Source organism: Pteropus vampyrus, unplaced genomic scaffold (assembly GCF_000151845.1).
Source record: "Pteropus vampyrus isolate Shadow unplaced genomic scaffold, Pvam_2.0 Scaffold56, whole genome shotgun sequence".
Lineage (NCBI taxonomy): Eukaryota > Metazoa > Chordata > Mammalia > Chiroptera > Pteropodidae > Pteropus > Pteropus vampyrus.
In genome coordinates, this window is record NW_011888837.1 from 4,339,097 (window position 1) to 4,360,051 (window position 20,955).

Sequence of the window (20,955 nt, forward strand, 5' to 3'; positions counted from 1 at the left end):
GAAAGAAAGCTTGAAAGGAGCTCAACCCACTCAATGTGTATTAATAAAGTAGGAGATGGACTATTGTGAAGGGTGTTTAAGAGGTAGCAACTATAGTAATATCCAAATTAAGGCCAAGAAAAAAAACATACTGTGTGGTAGAACATTAAGAACATGACATGTAGAATGGAGTCTCACACAGAAAGAAATAAGAGTGATCTAGACCAGCAAGGACACATGTCAGCGTGGATGAAGCAAAAGCAAAGGAAAAGAATCAAGGGTAAAGCAGAGGCAAAGCCAGAGCAGAAGAGGTGGTTAAGGGCTTTGCCTGGAAGATTCTTAAGGCCTGGAAAAGCGCCCCATTAGACAGATACTTGATTAGAATATATACTTTAATACCCACTTCCCCTAAATAAAAAGTTTCCATATTTTACCTCAGTCATTGTGTCAGAGGTTGACACAATTCTGCCTTCAGTCATTAGGGAGTTCAGACAGTGGTCTCACCTAAAATACTAACCACCCATATGTTTGCACAGCACCTGAGTATAGGTATGCCCTGCTTTTCGAAAGCTCTTGTTATACTACTTTGCTTTTATGAAAGAACTACATTAGTACCTGTTTTTGCTAACTGAAAGAAATCCAAAGAGGATTTTTGCTTTTATAAAAAAAAAGGCAAAAAGCAAAAAGAGCATTCAGGATTTGTTTTGCAGCCAGCCAAGAGGCAGCATTCACGCCAGGCATTGAGAGTGGCCCTGTCAAGCTCCTACCCCGGGAACCACACTCAGCATCTCAGCATCAAGCCCCAGAGCTTTGAACTGTGTCTGTGAGCATCTGAACTTTATCTTGATTTTATTAGCAAAATAAGTCCTGAGAGAGCTCATAAGGTTTACACTTAGCATAAAACCAGATGTAATTAAGTGTATTTGGTATGATTTGGTAGATTATTTTTTGTGTCTGGGAATGCTCAAAAATTTCTTTCATGTAAGTTAATGGTAATTGCTTCTTCACTTTACCCGAATCAACTTATGAAAGGTTTCCTAAGGAATCCTCTACTTTCTGATAGCGGGGAAACCTGTAACAAAGCACTTTCACATTCATTGATCCTTCGGCCCTTCATTTGCAAGTCAAGAGGAATTGTTGTCAGCACCTCACTTTTTCATCTTTGAACCAGAGGTGGGATGCTGCTCTAGCAGGGTTGTGAATAACATGGGGATTGCCCTCCACTGCACATCCCACCCCTGCAGCATTTTTTTCAAACGAAACACTTTAGGCAATCAGAAAAAGAGAGAAAGTATTATAACAAATGCCTTTTTAATATAATACGCTCCGATGAATAAAAAATATATCATGGATACAACTGAAGCTCTCTGTGTAGCACTCCTGATTCTAGTCCTTCTCTGTGTCCCCAGAGGGAACCACTATGATGAATTTGGGGTTTATTATTCCCAATAAGGTCTTTTTACCTTCATATATGTGCATATTCATAATATGTGGTACTGTTTTCTATTTTTAAATGTTAATAAACAGTATACAATATTCTCTTCCTGTAATTTGCTTCTTCATTCAATATTATATTTTAAAGATATTTTTACATTAATGTACATAGCTCTGGTTCTTACATTTTTAAATCCCATATAGTATTCCACCTATGAATACACCAGAATTTATTTATATTCTTCTTTTAATAAGCACTTAGATTGCTTCCAATTTTTCACTACTACAATGTTGCAATGAACATTTCTGTCTGTCTCCTTGCATGTATATGCAAGCGTTCTTCAGGCTGGGGAAACTACGCAGAATAGAAGTGCAGAAGTATGGAATTTCTATGTCTCTGGCTTACTATACATAGCCAAATGGTTCTTCAAAGTGGTTGTACCAGGTAAGAATGTATTTCTTCTGTGCCAAATCTTAAAACAAACAAACAAAATAACCTCTTACTGCCCTTCTAAGTTTCCTTGTCTCGCTCAGTTGTACTCAAATGTATTTTCTCTTCAGTTGTACTCAAATGTATTTTCTCTTCCTTTAGTCTTTCCACAGATATTTATGGAGCAGCCAGGTTGGTGACTGTGCTATTCCGTATGAGATGGAAAGGGTCTAAACCGTGGCACAGACAGTGGGGATGGAGAGGTGAGGATGAATGCAAGAGCTGTTTCTGAAGAGAAATCAGTCTGACTCTTTGGCTGATTAAAGGCAAGAGATTAGGGAGATTTACAGTGTCCTCAATGTTTTTGCAAGGCTGGTGGGGTAGGTGGTTCAGTCACGTGAGGTATGAAAAATGAACAGTAATTCTTGGGACTACTGAATCGATAGTGTCAAATGTGACTAGGTCATTTCTGATTTTTGAGAAGCCTCATAAAAAGCCTTACAGGAGTGAGTGAGAGAGGAGATGGAGGCTATGAGTCAGACATTCATTCAAGCAGTTTGAGAGTGATGGCTAGGAGAAGTTTGCAGAGAAGGAGAAGGCAGGAGAGAGAGGGAGAGATTACAGGGTGAGTAAGAATAAATACAATCTATGGAAAAGTTATAGCTAAGTAAATACCTATGAACTCTGAAATATGATTTATTTATCTTCTATGTAGAGATTATCTGTTGACTGGAAAAAGACCAGGTCAAATTTCATGCTTGACAAAGCATATGATAATAAGAGCCAACACTTAATATTATTTACTGTGTGACAGGCCCTGGGCTAAGTATTTTACTAATAGTGACTCATTTGTCCTCATAACAACTCTCAAGCTAGGCAACTATTTTCATCCTTATCTTACAAACGAGGAAAGTGAGGCACAGAGTGATTAAATAACTTTCCAAGGTCACACAGCTAGAAGTGGTAGAGCCAGTATTCAAACCAATGCAGTCAGGCTCTGGAGTCTGTGCTCTACATTGTCTCTCAGTATGCCATCATCATTTATCATTGATTAAACATAAATATCCATGCCTAACAAGTGTAGCTACATATATTCCTCACACTTTTGGTGGTCCTGCAGCCAAAAAACTTATTTTTAAAGTTCTTACCTGCAAAAATCAGATGGAAAGATATAAAGGACTTCGTCTTTGGTTATTAATGGGTGAAAAGTATCTCCGTCTGTTCCATTAATCATATTGCACTTGTCTGTTGTCCACCAGTCAAGTGACCTGTAATTGATAAGCATAAGGAAAAGTTAAGAGGATCAAATTTGATTTCAGATTTTTTTCATATGGTCAGGACTTTTCAAGACTTACCTGGGAGCTGGCTACCCACAGAACCTCATTCATACGCAGACGTAAAGGGGATACTGGTTAGGGAGTAGATCAAGATGGGGAAAAATCCTGAATTAATTTTGATAGAGGCAATAGCCAAAAACCCCTCTTTCCTTCCTTGAAAAGGAGTATCCTACATAGAGGTTTGGAAATATCCATTTACTTAAAACAATGACCCAATTTAGCATTAACAATAGCCTTATTCGGAGCCAGCCTACTGACAGACAAGCTCTGGATAGATATGTTCATCCCTTTAATATTCAGGACAGAGCATTAACTCTGTCTTCCTTGGAACAGTTCTCTGTTCCAAAATTAATGGGAGTCTTCTCTTGGGTGTTAAGAAAGCTTAATATTGAATTGGCTTCATACTCACTAAAAGCATAGTTGAACTAGTGGGCTTCCCAACTAAAATAATTCTGCAAGTCAACATTAAAAAAAAAGAAAGAAACTTAAAACAAGAGACAGGCAACAAAATCAACAATGAGAAGATGAATAAAAAGACAATAAAAGCTGATGGAGTAATATCTTCATAATTTTAAACTGTCAACTTAGAATTCTATACCAAAGTAAAGTTATTCAAAACTGAGAGTGAAATAAAGACATTTTAAAATATGTAAAATCTAAGAAATGTATCCCCCACAGACCCTTACTGAAAGAACTACTGATAAAGGGTTTCTAAACCTATTAAACGTTTTGAGCCTGATCGTTTTGTATTGCGGGGGGGCGGGTAGGGAGGGACTGTCCTTATACTGTAAGATGTTTAGCCGCATCCTGGGTCTCTGCCCAGTAGATGCCAGTAACATCCCCCAGCTGTGAAAACCAAAATGTGTCTGGATATTGCCAAATGTCCCTTAGGGGCACAAAACCACCTGTGGTTGAAAACCACTGTGCAAATGGATAACCTTCAGCAAGAAGAAAAATCAAACCCAGGGGGAAGATGTGAGAAGGAAAAATGAATTAATAAAACATATTGGTATTAAATTGTGTATTTACCATAAAAAAATAACTTTTTACTTATATTTGGCTTCCTAAGGTGAAACAAGTTGTAGACAAGAATAACACAGAAGCTGTGTGTGTATATGTGTGTGTGTGTGTGTGTGTGTGTGTGTGTGTGTGTGTGTGTGTGTGTGTAAGAAATGAGTAAAGTTATCGTCCTGTTAAGAGAGGCAATAGATAGCTTTCGATTTTCTTAAGAAAATATTGTTAAATATGAATCATAAAAATATAAGGATAGAAAAGAAATAACCCAGAAAAAGTAAGTCCAAAAATATTATATTATATCATTACACGATAAACGTATCAGTAATTATAACACATAAATAAAAGGATTAAATTCTCCTATTAGAAAACTAGAAAGAAAACGGATTGCGTTAAAAACAAAATCTAGCTATATCCTGTTTACAGGTAAATCCCAGCCCAGTATCCCAGTCATCCAGTTCCCCGCTCCAGAGGTAACATTGTTCCCAGTTTCTTATATATTCTTTCAGGGCTCTTATATATTGGCATTCGTGTTTGTGTGTGTATGTGTGTACGTGCAGGCACACAAATTATATTTATGGATATGTGTGATAATATGAAATTTACATAAACTTTTTATTTAAAAATAGTTTGAGACTTACAGAAAAGTTGTGAAAACAGTAGAGAGTTTCTCTATATTTCATACCAGTTTTTTGCCTAACTTTCTGGGAATCTTAGAAGTACATTTAATGTTCAAGAAAGACCTCTTACTTCAGTCCCTAAAGAACTAGCCTCCTTTCTTGCAAAGGTTTCTAATATCTCTGATTTAAAAAGACTTGTCTTATTTTATAGATAGCTTTAATGCAAGCTGCCTCAGCTCCTTTTTAGAAGTAGTTCATTTATAAATTATAAATATTAAAATTAAAAATATTTTTGAAATGCTATAATACTAAACTCAAATGTGCTTCACCTTTTAAAAATTAACACAAATAACACAAAATCACTAAATTAAATTTAAAAGAGAACCTCTTCCCTTTCCCCCAAAACATGTGGTGGTTTGAAAAGTATTTGTGCTCCAGCTACACATCATGGAATGGCTACTAAATAGAAAAGTGAAACTTTTCTCTGGCTTGTAATTCATGACTAGCCATGACAAATCTACAAGTCATTAATATTCAATTTGTAAAGCGCATCACTCCAATCTTGATTTATAAAATAATAATTATAAAGATATTTTACACATTTATAGATTTTTCATCCAAAAAATGACAGCGCTAAATTTTTTTTGAAATAATGTATACGTGAACACTCAGTTTAAATCAAAATTGAAAAAATAATTACACTTATAAATCATTAGACTTACGTTTTTCCATTCCATTCCACAATCTTTGAAAAGTTAAGGTAATTGTCTTCTCCAGTTAGAAAAACATAGTCTCCATCATTAGTCCCATTTTTCTGAAAATAAGTGAATACGATCATTTAGAGTAACACGATGCTTAATTTTATGTGTCAACTTGGCTAGGCAATGGTGCTTTTGTGTTTGATTAAACACTAGTCTAGATGTTGCTGTATTTTGTAGATGTGATTAACATTTATAATGAGTTGGTTTTAGGAGAAAGAATCATCAATAATGTGTGTGTGCTCATACAATCAGCCGAAGGCTTTAAAAACAAAATCTGAGGTTTCCTGCAGTAAAAAAGGAATTCTCAAGACTTCAACACAGAAATCCTGCCTGAGCTGCCAGCCTGTCCTATGGATTTCAGACTTGCCACTTGCCAGCCCCTGCATAAGCCCATTCTTTAATATAAATCTCTTGAAAGATAGATAAGTATATAGATATTTATCTCCCACTGGAGAACCCAAATGGATCCAGCAACTAACAAATTTAATCTTCTTGAAACTGTCCTCGTTGGCCATTAATTGCCACATGAGATGGAACCAGAACCAGGAAACAGTAAAGAACTGCCAAACACAGAATTACTGTATGACCCCCAAATTCCACTCCTAAGTATATACCCAAGAGAATTCCAATCCCAGGTACATATACAATGTTCATACAAAAACCTGTACACAAATGTTCACAACAGCATTATTCATAATAGCCCAAAAGTAAAACAACCCAAATATCTGTCAATTTCTGAATGGATAAAGTGTGATATATTCATACAATGGAATACTACTCGACCGTAAGAAGGAATGAAGGGCTGATATATGCTATGACCTGGATGAACATTGTAAACATTATGCTAAATAAAAGAAGCCACAGAAAAGATCATATATTGCATGATTCCATTTATATGAACGTCCAACTTGCACATGAACATCCAATTGCCAGAGACGGTTCCAACGCAAAGGTGGTGCCTCTTGGCACCCACTTGTACTTGCACATGTGTGTCGAGTTTTTTAATTTTATTTTTTGCCTAAAAAAGCCAAACTCCATTCTCAAATGCGCTTCCTCTCTGGCTCTGGGAAAACGCCCATGTAGAGAGTGCCCAGGTCCTCTCCTGTCTCGGTCCAGGTCAGCCTGGCCTCTCCTGTCCAGGCCCAGCAGGCCCAGCACCCTGCAGTGACAGGGGAGAAGCTGGGTAGGGAGAGGGTTTACTTATGTTTTGTTTCCAACAAAAAACACGACTTATTTTTCTTTATAAAAGCAAAAAAGGAAACAAAAAGGATACCAACCTTTAGACTTATTTTTTTAAATCTACGAATTCATACGCAAATCCATAGAGACAGAAAGTAGATTAGAGGTTGCCAGAGGCTGGTAGGACGGGGAAATGGAATTGACTGCTAAGGGGTATGTGATGTTTTGGGGGGAGGATGATGAAAATGTTCTAGAATTAGATACTGGTGAGGTTGCACAACCTTGTGAATATACTAAACACCATTAAACTGTATACTTTAAAATGGTGATAAAAAAATAAGAAAATAAAAATAAAAAAATAAGAAAGCATAAGTCCAGAGCAAAGATCCAATTATATAATAGCTACACAAGAAGAAAGTAATATTAATATAGTCCCATTTTTAATTAAGGTTTCTTCAGGTGTATATTCTTTCCAATTACACTTATTAAGGGCACATAAAGATACTATCTATTCTTACAAATTCTTTATTTGGGGATGGAGCTTTGATAACTGGGAAAGAGCATGAATACTAGCTCCTTAATAATAATAAAGTAAGAGGAACTAACAATTAGTGTAATATTCCTGGCACTAGTCTGAAATTTTTGCATGAATGATCCCATGGAATCCTCACAAACACCACATAAGATAGTATGGTAGGTAGAATAATGATCCCCAAAGATGTCCATGTCCTAATCCCCAGAGCCTGTGAATATGTTACCTTACATAGCAAAAGGGACTTGTCAGATGAGATTAAGCTGAGGATCTTGAGATGGGAAGATATCCTGGAGTACCTGAGTATGCCCGATGTAATCACAAAGGTTCTTAGGGAGGCAGGAGGGTCAGAGTCACAGTAGCAGATGTGAGGACAGAAGCAGAGGTCAGAGGGAGAGACTGAGATTGAAGACGTCACACTGTTGGCCCTGAAGATGGTGGAAAAGGCCTTAAGCCAAAAAATGAACGCTGCCACTAGAAGCTGGAAAAGTCAAGGAAATGAATTCTCCCCTAGAGCCTCCAAAAGGAACAGAGCCCGGACGACACCTTGATTTTAGGACTACTGAGATTTAGAATTGTAAGATAATAAATTTGTGTTGTTTTAAGCTGCAAAATTTGTGGTCATTTGGTATAGCAGCAATGGGAAACTAATACAGACATGGACTATTTTACTTTCACTGTATAGAGAGAAATCTTAAGTAAAGAGAAGTTAAATAACTTGCCCAAATCACTTTACTAGTAAATAGTAGATCTGGGATTGAAGCCCAGGCTAAGTAACTCCACAGTCCACAGGCTGATCCCTAGTTAGCCACTAGGCTATGGTACTCATTTGTTTATGAACAAGCCCTCACTAAGTACCTATCATGTGTCAAGCACTATTAAAGCTGCATCAGTGAACACAACAGACAAAAATTGCTGCCCTCGTAGTGCAAACATTCCAATACTATTATAATTATGTTCATTCTTTGAAATGTTTATTATTAAATACTTACTATGTGACAGGCACTTTACAGGTATACTAAGAATAACAAAACAACCAAATACTGTTCTATTTCTATTGCTCTAAGCTATCCTTAGGGCTTTGTCACAGATATATTTTTGGGTATAACACAGGTGCATTTTGGGGTAATAAGTTGATGCCTACTGCTTATGTTCTGCTTTCTTTTTAAAATGGTTTTTTTTCTTCTGATCATTAAAATAACACATTTTTATAAAAGCAATAAATTCTTATTAGAAAATACAGAATGATGTATAAAAAAAATACCAATTAGTCATCATCCTCCCAACTAGTGGGAACTGCTATTAGTACGTTGGCTGTTTCTTTTCAGTCATTTTTCTACACAAAATTTGTTTATAGAACTAAGATATATTATAAATGTATACTATATGTATGTATATGTATATATGCACAATTTAAATACATATATAATTGTGTATATTTATACAACTTTTTTACTTAAGCACATATTTCCCATGTTATCCAAAGTTCGTTACACATATAATTTAGTGACTCCATAACACTATGTGAAAATAATTTACTTAAGAATTCTCTTATTGGATATTTAATTTTGAATTTTTTTGCTATTATAAATAATGTTATACAAAACATCTTAATGCCTAAAAATCTTTTTGGTACTTTTACATTCTAAACAGACCACTAAAAGTGAAATTACTAGATAAAAGAACATGAACATTTTTAAGCCTTTTGATACATATTATGAAGCTGCTCAAAGTCACTCAGCTAGAAAGTGGTGGACATAGCAGGATAAATTAGTTTATATTCCCCCAATGACATTTGTTAAACTTTGCTAACTGGATGAACAAAAAATGGTTTCTTGTCTCTTTGAATTTCTATATTCACTAAGGTTGAACTCTCTTTTTCTTATCATTCAGCTATTAGCCTTAAAAAATATGCATATCTGTTGTTAATTCTCTTTTCATGTTTTTTGCCTACTTAGGTTCTTCTTTTCGTCATTTAACATTATTTAGCCAACTATATCAACATATCAACATGGTCCGCATGCATAATGGTCATGTCATGTTCCACATATGAAATTTCTTATGATTTTAAGAAATAAGAAAGGACTCCTCTTCAAGAGCAGCAATGTGAATATTACAACAATTTGGTTGAAAAGTCAAATATCCCACATAAAAAAACACTGAACCACCAATTTAAAAAAAATGCCTGTATGTTGCTTCTTGAAGTCCTCCACTTAACTCAGATGTGGGCTAAGCTAAGTGGTTAAGCATTTAAATGTTTCAGAGTAACTCAGAGAGGGTTCTCCCCAGCAGTTATCTGCCCAAGAATCAGACAATCAGACACTGACCGTGAATGCTCCTCTCTTGCTAGAACTTTTATTATTTGAGGACAAGCAGGAATAAGTAGGTTTTGTGTTACTGTGGTAGGGATGAGTTAGATACAAGAACACATTATGGCCAGAGGGTGAGAAATGTTCTGTGAATATGACTACAACATTTATACCACTAGTATAACATAACCATGATTCACCCTCCCAGTAGGATTGGCTGGACTGGCTGACCCCTCAAAGGTACTTTCCAACGACCAGAATTTTATACACACAAGAACTCACACTTAATGGGAGTGCTTGAAAACAGAGGTACCCTAAAATCAGTGGGTACAGATATGCTGATTGGCAATACACACATGAGCATCAGATACCTAACCAGTTCCCCACTTTCTCAGGAGCTCTGTGCATCACCTCATCCTATTCATTCTCACACTCTGTCCCTCCCCATTAATTGTTTAGTTGTTTTATCATTAAAGTCTTTGAAGGAAAAGTGTTTGATGGCGTTAACTAAAGTTTTCTTTCTTCATTGCAAAGTGTAGTGGAACAGGTGGAAAGGCCATACAGGCCTAGTGCATCCGAGGGGAATGCCACCACGATTAAGGAAAGATCTGAGGTCAGGTTCAGGCAGGTGCAGCACAGTGGTGCCAGTAAGGGTGCACAACCTCACAGCCTACCCTGGTCATTGAATGAACGATGGCTCAAGTGTAAACTTTTATGCTACTGGCTAAAGTCTTAGTATTTGTATTTGGCAAGAGCCGATGAAAAACTGAACAAAACATATTGCAACCCCCTCCCCCACCTTTTTTTTTCACCAACAACACTACAGAGAGTTTATTTAGCTCCAAAATGGAAACATATACCAGTCATTCATATTAATTCAGGGTCATTTTTTGAGCCAGTCATGGAAGGGAAAAAGAATGATGGTTCCTGAAATGTGTTCTTATGGACTTCTCACTTAGCCTTTTCAGAATGACATTTGAAGTATGGGTACATTAGCCTCAAGTTACAAACGATGAAACTGAGGTTCAGAAAAGTCCCATAGCTATTAAACAAAAAAGTCAGAATGCAAATCTAGGCCCTCTGATTCTAAGTCTTGTGCTTTTTTCCTGGGTGCGAGAAATCCGCTAAAGGTAGTAATCCAATAGAGTGACGGTACAGGGCTTTTCGTTAACGGGGCCTTGTGGAGATGCAGTGGTGCTTACAAGGACAGGCAAAGGGCAAGGGCATAAAAAGAAAGAAATAATAAATCATAATAATAAGTAAAATAATAATAATAACAACAACAATACATCCTCACCATGGAAAAGCAAAAATGCCAATTTCTTAATCAGTCTGTAAATGCGGGTTACATTTTTAAAAGATATATAAGGACATTAGTTATAAGTCTGAAGACATCAATGTAAAAACACAAAGCTAGCTATATAATGAAAATTATATGTAACTAGTCAAGATGGCGGAGTAAGTAAACACCATACTCACTTCCTCCCACAATCACATCAAAATTACAACTAAGTTATAGAACAACCACCTTTGAGAACCATTTGAAGACTAGCTGAACAGGACTCATATAACTAAGAAAATAAAAAAGAAGCTTATATAAAATTGAATGTCAACTGCAATTGAAAAATAAAAAATTTAAAAATTATAAACAAAGGTAATTATCTGATAAATACTGAGGTATTAAGAATAGGATCTACTTGGCAGATGGACAGAAACCACTGGGAATAAAAGGTCCTTGTATCTCTGCAGGAAGTGCTCTTGGAATTAATTCTAGAAGAGAGGTGTAGAATCGGTGCTTCCCACAGTCCTTTGGAAGCTGGGCTCCTGTAAGACAGGACCTTTTGGGGAACACCTACCGACCTCTCATCCAGAGTGAAGGATTAGAGTTGGCAGGACCTTACTCCTACAATCTCCACCTTTCATATAGATGCTAAAAACCTGTTTCCTATTTTGTTTGAACAATTTCTAAGTTTTGTATACTCTTGAAGGCACAGGGGCTTCATTATCACTATTTGTCACAGAAGAACAGAAATGCTAAGAGGTCACATGATGAGGGTGAGATTCTTGAGTCATTAGAGCTAGAGAATAACAAATTTAAAGATGAGGAAATTCATCACAATCTCAGATCTCACCCCAATTCTAACACTTTTTCTTTAGTTTAAGTTGGTCCTTTATCAATCTCCCAACTATCCATTTTACTTGGTTTTTTTTTGAAGATATAATATATATACTTTTATTGCTTTTAACTTTAATTCATTTGAAACAGGCAGCAATAGCATATGCTTTAAATCTACTGGAATGCTGATATTTTTGGTTTCAAACCAAAATAAATAAAATCTGCAAGGAATGGCATAAAATTCTACTTATAAGCATAAGGAATCATAGATGTGGACACATGAAATTTTGAATTATCCAGGATCTTTCACAAGTGACATGTTTGAAAATCTAATGAGTAGCTCCATCTCTAACAGACTATCATGTACCTATTTAGTTTGTCTTTGTCAGGCTGATCCATAGGTTTAGTCAGTCCCCAAATCATCAAAATGAGACTTGGTATTGAACACTGAAATTTATGATACTTTGAAAGATCATACCTGATTGATGGCACAGCCACACTTTATGTATTTTCATAGATACCCCCATTCATAGTCAGTGCTGGTAGCATGTTAAAATTGTGGGAGAAGTTCTTTTTTTCTCCTACTAAAACACTTTCTTATTTTTCACATATTCTATAAGACATCTAGAATTCCTGGCAATTTTGGTCTTCTCCTAGAAGAGACGCAAAGTGAAGATGTAATCTGGATTGGGGTGCCTCCCGCCCCCCTCAGCCAAACAGAGAGGCTCAGAAAAGAAAAATCCACTTACCCCATAGTACAAACCAAAATAAGGAGAGATATCGGGTCTGAAAGGGTGGATGAGAGACAGAATCTCATCTTTGTAGCCCCAGAGCAAATCGTCCACTGTGTGCATCACGAATAACTCCTGCTGGTAGGCCTTTAACAGGGCCCGGATGATCACCCGGAGGAAGTTTTGCTGGGCCCACTCCATGGCGATCTAAGAAGCACAGGCAAATTCAGATAGCACGATCCCTACCCCATTCTCCTACTGAGCCTTCAGCAAAGAGGACTGGAAACTTAAATGTAAATGATGATATTAAATAGCTGAAAAATCAGCCAGCGAGCTCCTTTCTGGCTGCATGTGCAAGAATAAGATTCTTCAGTTACTGTCCTTTATGTTTACCGTCCTTTATGTTACAGTATTATATTTGTAATTGTGAGCTTAGCATTCCCACAGGCAGCCCTTCTATCTCAACAATGCAGGAGCAAAGGGAAAAGCTCTTGTAAGTACATTAGCATCTTTGGCCCCAAGTGGCATCATCTTTCTCCTGATCTGGGCCAGAGGCTGCGGCCTCATAAACCCTGCACCGCCAGGCAGCAGGGCAAGGCCAGACCTGGGATGGAATTAGCTCTAGGCCCTGGATCCACCATGAGTGTCCAGCTGCACATGTCATGGTTACCTAGGAGTTAGAGTGGGAGCCTCCGAGGGCGTCGTGTAGGAGATAGGAAAGTTTCCTGGGTGTCAAGTGTGTTATTATTAGATGGAACTGCCATTATAAACAGAGCCCAATGAAATCACTCTAGGCTATAATCAACAGTCCAGTCTCTATTATTTGTTATGGGGAGAATGCAAAGTCTATTGCTAGAGTTTCTGAACCGAAACGAGGGGCAAATATTTTTAAAATTATTAGCTACCCCTCAAAATCCTAGAGACATATTTATTAACACAAGTGCTAACCACACATGGCAAGAAACTGGGGGCGGAGAATACAAAATTTTGCATTTTGTCACCATTTGAAAAGATCCTGTTTGAAAGACCTCAGAAAAACACCTCAGGTGAACTTTTAAAAAGGGCAGGGGAAAAATGTACTTTTCTCTTTGTATAAATATATTTTTAATATAACTTAATAGCTCCTAAATGTAAAACCAAAATAGCCTTAAGTTAGTGTTTCCTGTCTTCTGATATTCACAATAATGGTACTTAAAACGCTTACCACTGCAGGAATATTTAATGTTCTAATTGAGTCAATTTGAGGGTCTCCGACAGATTGGTCTCGTAGGAAAACATAGGTCTTGTTGCTGGCAGCAGATACTGTTGTTCCATTGTCTCCAAATTGAATGTCTGCTTTGCTTCTAATTTCCCTAAAAGAAAGAAAAGGATTTTGTTTGAAAACAGTCGCTACTTCAAAAAACAATAGTTTTCTTTCAGAATCAAAGATATTTTCAATGTAACATTCCCAATATAACCATTATAAAAAAGAGACTGCAGATACTGATCCCTTAAAAAACTAGAGATTAAAGCTATGAAGTGGGAAGGAAATGAGGCCTGGGATAGAGTCTTCTCAAAAACCTGTCATTTTCATTCTTTCCCCTAACAATTTGGAAAACGCAATGGTCAAAGGTCATCTTGACCAGAGAATCAAAGCCAGTGAACACTCTCCTGGCTTATGGTTTGGTCCCGAAATACTTTCAAATTTTTCAGATCACAGATTCAGTTTGAATTTCAATTTGTTTACCAATGGCTTTTTATTTCTAACCTGAATTCAGCTGAAAATTCATTTAACGAAATGCTAAGTAAATTAGAGGAGTTCACTCCTTTTTGGGTATACAGTTCATTTCGGTTCAGGTTAGTGCCCCCAAATGAGGTATTAGGAAAGTCTGTAGAATGCCTGGTGCCATCCTGGGACTAGGGTGAGGGGCGTGAGACACTCGCCTTGGGCAGGCGCAAAATGTAAGAGGTGCCAAAAAACTCAGCAATCAAGACACATAATACTGTAATGCAATTTTAAAAATCAAAATTAATGAAAAAAAATCATGATAAACAAAATATCGAAATTTTAAATAAGAACAGGACTGATACTTTGTTTATCAAAAGCCTCACACTAGTCCTGGCTCTGCCTGGTCCATTGCAGGTGTTCACTAAATTCCATAACTATCCCTTCTCTCTCTCTGCCACTGACATCTTCTTTTTCCTGTTCCGTCTAGGGCTGTGCTGTCTGACGTGGTAGCCATGTGTCTACTGAACCCTTTAACTGTGGCTGATCGGGATTGAGATGTGTTGTAAGGGTAAAATACATGCCAGATTTCAAAAACAGTACCCAAAAAATTTTTAAAGAATGTACAACATCTCCTTAACTTTTTACTATTGATGACACATTGAAATGAAATGATTTTAGATACAACAGGTAAAATAAAAATATATCATTAAAACTAATGGCACATGTTTCTTTTCACTTTTTTTAAATGTGGTTACTAGAAAAATCTTAAATTACTTATGTGATTCGCATTATATTTTTATTGGACAGAACTAATCTAAGAGTTTATCATTCAGACACAGGTAGGAAGGCATTAGGCAATTGGGCTACCTATCACCTCCTCTGGAGGCTTTTCCTGTCCATAGCCACACAAGGGTTTTCTCACCCCTGAATGAATACCTGTGGAGCTTGCTGTCTGTACCATGTGTCTGGCACTGTTGTAAACTGCTTAGCGACATCATTTAGATTGTGAGGGAATTACCTCAAAGCCTCAGGAAAACTGCAAGCAAGCTTAAGAAACTTGTATACCTCTGAAATCTTTTCTAGATTTTAAAATAAAAATAGATAAGCAAATGAAAAAACAAATGCATACATATAGTTGCATAAAAATAGATGAGTCTTTGTTCTCTAGCACAAAGCACCAAGCTACACACAATGATATACATATCTGACACTTGCAGAGCTCCTCAAAGGGTATAACCACACTGTTCCATTTGATTTCATTTAAGCCTTACAACGAGCCTGTGTGTGGCACACATACAGCCAATATTTCACCCTACTTTTACAGATGGTCATTAAAAGAGTCAGAACTTGAGCCCAGGTCTACAAATTCAGATATATCAGACAGCCTCTCCTTATAGGTGCTTAATAAATGTCTGTAGGATGAAACCAAAGAATGCCTCTAACAAATGCCAAATCTAAATAATTATGCGAGAGAAAAAAATTGTATGCCTTTTCAGTTCACAGAATCTGATAGAGGTGGTCGTGTTAAAACATTATACAATATGCAGTTAGGGCACGTTTGCAATGGCTTCTGGTTGTTAGACATTCACTCTCCTTTCTTCTGATCGGAGCCCTGATTTTCTTTCCTCTCTTGCACTGGGCATTGGTGTAGGCCCAGAGCTCAATCAATTCCTTTCCCAGGGCTGCTGACTCCTGAGCACAGAGCCTCAAGATGGAAAATACTGTAGAAAGACAGGCTTCCTCCAGGGGGCGCACATGACACAAGGATCCTTGTGCTCCTGATATTCCAGGCTTTAAAGCTGCCCTGGACGCTGCCCTGGACCTTGCAGCTTTCTTCTCAGCTGCTCTTGGAATCTGTAACCCACTTTATAGCCTTCAAAGAAATTCTCTATTTATTTAAGTTGGCCAGAGGTAGTTTCTCTCGCTTGCACCCAAAGACCCCTCATATAGAAATCATAACCCAGTCTTTGTGTAGATGAGAAAACGGAGATTCAGATAAAGTAACTAGCCAGGACTAACCAAGAGGTGGCAGAACAAGGTTCAGAATCCTGGTCCCCTGACTTCATATCCACGGTTTTTCTTAACTCTACACAGAAGTTAATGCAAAGTGATTTTTTAGAAACCGGAGAAGAGTACATTTTGAAGGCAAATCCCTGTCTCAGCCTAGGCTGGTGCCTGCAGAAGGGCATTCCTCTCCAGCCACTTCCGGTCCCATAGCCTCCCTGTAGCCAAAGTGAGGAGGGAAAGACTTCTCTAGGTATAACCATTTATAATCAGGGCCCAAGACCCCAAGTTGGCCTAGGTGACTACTCAGGAACTAGAAATAAAAAAAGTGATCCCAGGGCGAACATGTTTGCATTCAAAGAAAGCTGGGCAAAGAGCTGGGATTTAACGTAGGCCCAGAGGCCCAGGGATCAACTTTGCCAAGTTTTCTGACTAATGACGAAAGTCAATGACCTTGCTGAGCCCTTTTTTTGTTTTCTCACTGAGCTCTAGGTCATGAACCTAGAGGCCTGTATAATTCCAAGCCTAGAGTCTGCATCATTTAAGTTTATTTATGTGTACTGACTCTGGAGATGACTTTTAAAATGTTTTTGTTAGGGCTTATCCTTTAAGAACCTGATGTTTGAAAGAGAAATTGAGCACAGAGGGTCCAATTACTTTAACCCTTGTAACTTGACTTAGTTTCTCAATAAACTTCAAAAAGTCAAGCCACAGTTTCCCAAACCACAAAAGTATTTAGCTCACTTGGCAGGCACCAAGGGACCATGACAGGTCACTTGCAGCTACCCACATGACTTCCCTCACACACCAGCTACCCAAAGTCATGACTGACACGTGGCCTTTGCAGAGTGGTCTAAGCGAAGGAAGAGAGTGGCTTCCCACTTTGCAGAGGCCAAGAAAACCAAGGAGAGGGATGGCGAGGGGCCGCCTTCTCAGATAACATTGTCAGAGGAAACCCAACATGTTTCTCTTTCCGAGCACTCCTGCCACTCTGGTGACACTTAGGAGGCCACGGTGGAAGAAGAGGGGTTTTTGCAACAATACCAACAAGTCAGGTTACCCAAGTCTCCCACATGGCTGATCAACAAGGGTCAACAAGAAGCAGGGCGGTCTCCTGGTGAACAGCAGACTGAGAGCAAGAAGTGATCGATTACTGCTTTAAAGTATCCAAGAAGACCAAAGAAGCTTCTGGAAAGAGGAGCAAAAGATTATTACTTTTTTTTTCCTTAAAAACAAAACAAATCTTTGCGTAGACCATGAATTAAGGAACCGTACTTGAAAGTGCCTGGTATGGTCCCTGGTAACTCTGTAGATGTTAATAAATCCTACTGATGTTGAAGGCCCCAGGATATCATAGGCTCAGATTATAATTTAATGTTTATTGGTCACAATGATGGTCTTAAGGCCTTAAGAAAAGGCTGAATTATGCTCCATGAACTATGTAATCAGGCAGGAAGATATATGATTGACTTTAGAGATATTTCATTTTAAATCATTTTTTAAAGTTCTTTTTAAAACAAAAAAGATTTTTTTTTGAACTCCTAAATGTTTAAATATAACCTCACCATTACAGAAGGCAAACAATAGCCTGAGATAAAGAAATCAAAATAAATAATTTTAATTGGTTGGAAAATTTTAATTAGTTGGGAAATTAACAGCTATCTGTGTACTATCTCAGAGATTTTGGATGAATTAGATACACACATTACTATCATGTAACCCTTAACTCTCAGTCATTTTGGTTCTTCATTCATCCAATCCTCTTTGCTGAGAATCACTGTCAGAGGTGACTGCACACTAGGTCGAGTGTGGGTTGAGATCTGGCTGCCAGGCTGTCTGGCTTCTTCTGTTACTGGATCTGTGACTAAGAAGAAGCGACTCGTTGCTTCTGTGCCTCAGTTTCCTCATCTGTAAAATGGAGATAATAATGTACCTTCCTCATAGGGTTGTTGTGAGAATTAAGTTCTCATAAGCTTGTTATCCAGTTAGGACACTACCTGGTACACATTAAGTGCTTAGGAAACACTAGCTACTAATATGTGTGAAGGCTTGAGCTAAGCGGTTAAGACCTGGTTCTTGTCCTCAAAGAATCCATGGAGCAGCACTCAGGAGATTGCCACCTAAACGGCGACCTCACACATGGAAAGTGCTCTGAAGCTAGCTGCTGGGCATTGGCGAGACCCCCCAGAGGACTGAGGGGTGGCCACTATAATGGGAGTCCTAAGGAAGGCATCATGCAGGAACATGTTTGGATTGGTTCGGGAAGGAGTAGGCTTCCTCGGGGTGGGAGGGTGGAGGAGCTTCCAGACAAAGGGAGAAGGAGAGCCAGGGCAGGCAGCACAGCATGAAAGCACAGGATGTATTTCTGAAGTGGAGGGATGGGAAAGCTGGTAATGGCAGAGAAGCACACACTACAGAGGTGGTTTAGTAAGAACAGCCTGCAGTTCAGGGCATGGTTGGACTGAACAGATAAGTCGATGGAAAAGTGAAGTCACAGGGTGGATGAGCAGACCAGGGAGAAAGAGCAGAGCAAGGGAAGTGGCCCACAGGCAGGGTGCTGAGCAGCATCTGGATTTAACTTTCCATCACCACGGCCTTGTCAGCTTAGTGAAAGACTAAACACTGAAAGCCCAAAGCAGGCTACTGGGAAAAAGCACAAAGTGGGGCGGGGAGGACATGGCTCACGTTTGTTGAGGGTATGCAAGAAACATCTCCACTCCTGAAGATAGAAACGGTCCCCCATCCTCAAAGCATTACCCTGACCCACCGAGCTCACGCAGGCAAGTCACCCAGGACCTCCACGTGCATTTAAAACTCACAAGTACCTGGTCATCACTTTTCGTACAGGACAAGAAGGTGGGGGGAATCTTTTACATTTTTCTCACTTTTGAGCAGTTCAAGACTTTAAAAAAAAACTATCTAAAGACACTCTTTTTATTTTGAGAAAAAAGTGGTATTGGAGAGGAGTCAGGTTTAGAAAAAGAGATAAACATTCTCCTACAATAATAGAAACAATAACCGTGGCATTTCTAAATTTTCTATCATCTCTTTGATATTTAAAAAAAAAAAATGTATTCTGAATGGCTCAGAGATGAGTAAAGAGGACCAAAGGGCTAACAGGACAGAATTTGAAACTTTAAAGAAAGTTCCTACCTTTGCTAAATTCCAAGGAGTCAATTAGATCCTTAAGAAATAAAATGTGAAAAATAGAACTACAAGAAAATAGACTTGAATATCAAACCTTTGAAGGGAACAGGACCTTTTAAGCTCAGAAATAAAAGTTTATAAAAGAATAGATTTGACTGAATGTAAATTTTAGAAATGAAAAAGGCAAATAAAACAGTTTCCACAAATGTGACAAAATGTTAAGACCATTACATATAAAAGTTTACAGAGCAGTATGAACACACCAGAACCCAGATAGGCAAACAGGCGAAGGACAAGAACTAGGAGTATGGAAATAGAATCTGCTGGCAAACACAAAGAAAGCATTCAATCCATGTGGTAATCAAAGGGTGAAATGAGAACTGGTCTACATGTCCAAGAAGGAAATGGTCGACTAAAGTACAGTAATATATTCCCTCTATCTTTTGAATATTATCATCAGTAAAATGTACTAGTATAAAGCCAAGACATATATGCGAAAACACCTAAGATGTAAATTAAGAAAAAAGAATACACATGTTATTTACATATGTATGCATATCATATATATAGAGATAGTATGATAACCATGTAAAAGTAAAACTCACCCATGGAAAAATGGCTGAGAAGATATTCATTAAAATATTAGAACTGATTATCTTTGAGACAGTGAAATCATGGATAGTAGTAGTTTTTCTTATTTTACTTCATTTTCAAGTTTACCTTTACTGCTTATCGTATTTGTAATATAAATCATAGTTTACACTTTTTAAAAATTTATTTATTTTAATTAGTTTCAAGTATATAGTACATTGGTTAAACATCTATATAGTTCATAAAACGATCCCCCCAATTGCTCCCTCCCTCCTCTGGCCCTCCACCTAGCCAACATATTAATGTTAACTGCATTCCCTATGCCGTGCTCCCTATCCCCATGACCATGTATCAGCTACTAATTTGTACTTCTTTAACCCTTCACCCCATTCTCCCAGCTCCCCAAATACCCCTCCCCTCTGTCCATCACCAAATTGTCCACTATATTTGTGAGTCTGTTTTTGATTAGTTTGTTCTTTTTGTTCCTTAGATTCTGCATATAAGTGAAATCATATGGTATTTATCTTTCTCTGTCTGACTTAAATACCATCTAGGTCCATCAAGGCAATATCGTTTTCCATCCTCTTCCTTTTAGTCTGTGTGTATCTTTTAATCTGAAGTGAGTCTCTTGTAGGCAGCATGTAGGGGTCTTGTTTTCTTAACCATTTATCCACTCCATCTTTTAGTTGGAGCATTTAATTCTTTTCTATCTGAGGTACTTATTGATAGGAATGTAGTTGTTACCATTCTTTATTCCTGTTTTTGATATATGTTTTTTCTTCTTAAAGAAATCTCTCCAACATTTCCTGTAATACTGGCTTGTTGGTGATAAATTCTTTTCGCTTATTTTTGTCTAGGAAGCTCTTTATCTGTTCTTCAACTCTAAATGATAGTTTTGCTGGATAAAGTATTCTTGGTTGTAGATCCTCAGTCTTCAAGATGTCAAATATTTTGTGCCGAATCCTCCTGTCTGCATAGTTTCTTTTGAGAAATCAGCTGCCAGTCTTATGGGTGCTTCCTCATAGGTAACTATCTGCTTTTCTCCCTGCTTTTAAGATTCTCT

The 20,955-nt window shown here is 37.8% G+C and overlaps 1 protein-coding gene across 3 annotated transcripts in view; it reads right to left on the bottom strand.

Annotated features, from left to right (window-relative positions):
- The window catches only part of SCARB2 (scavenger receptor class B member 2), a 59,245-nt gene that overhangs the window by 10,864 nt on the left and 27,426 nt on the right, over nucleotides 1–20,955 (bottom strand). For all 3 annotated transcript variants that reach the window (XM_011360568.2, XM_023530877.1, XM_011360569.2), the window contains exons 3-6: nucleotides 13,647–13,794; nucleotides 12,461–12,649; nucleotides 5,537–5,628; nucleotides 2,992–3,111 (exon numbers count right to left, since the gene is read on the bottom strand). In XM_011360568.2, the coding sequence (XP_011358870.1) occupies nucleotides 2,992–3,111; nucleotides 5,537–5,628; nucleotides 12,461–12,649; nucleotides 13,647–13,794 (549 nt within the window). The remainder of the gene's footprint in view (nucleotides 1–2,991; nucleotides 3,112–5,536; nucleotides 5,629–12,460; nucleotides 12,650–13,646; nucleotides 13,795–20,955) is intronic.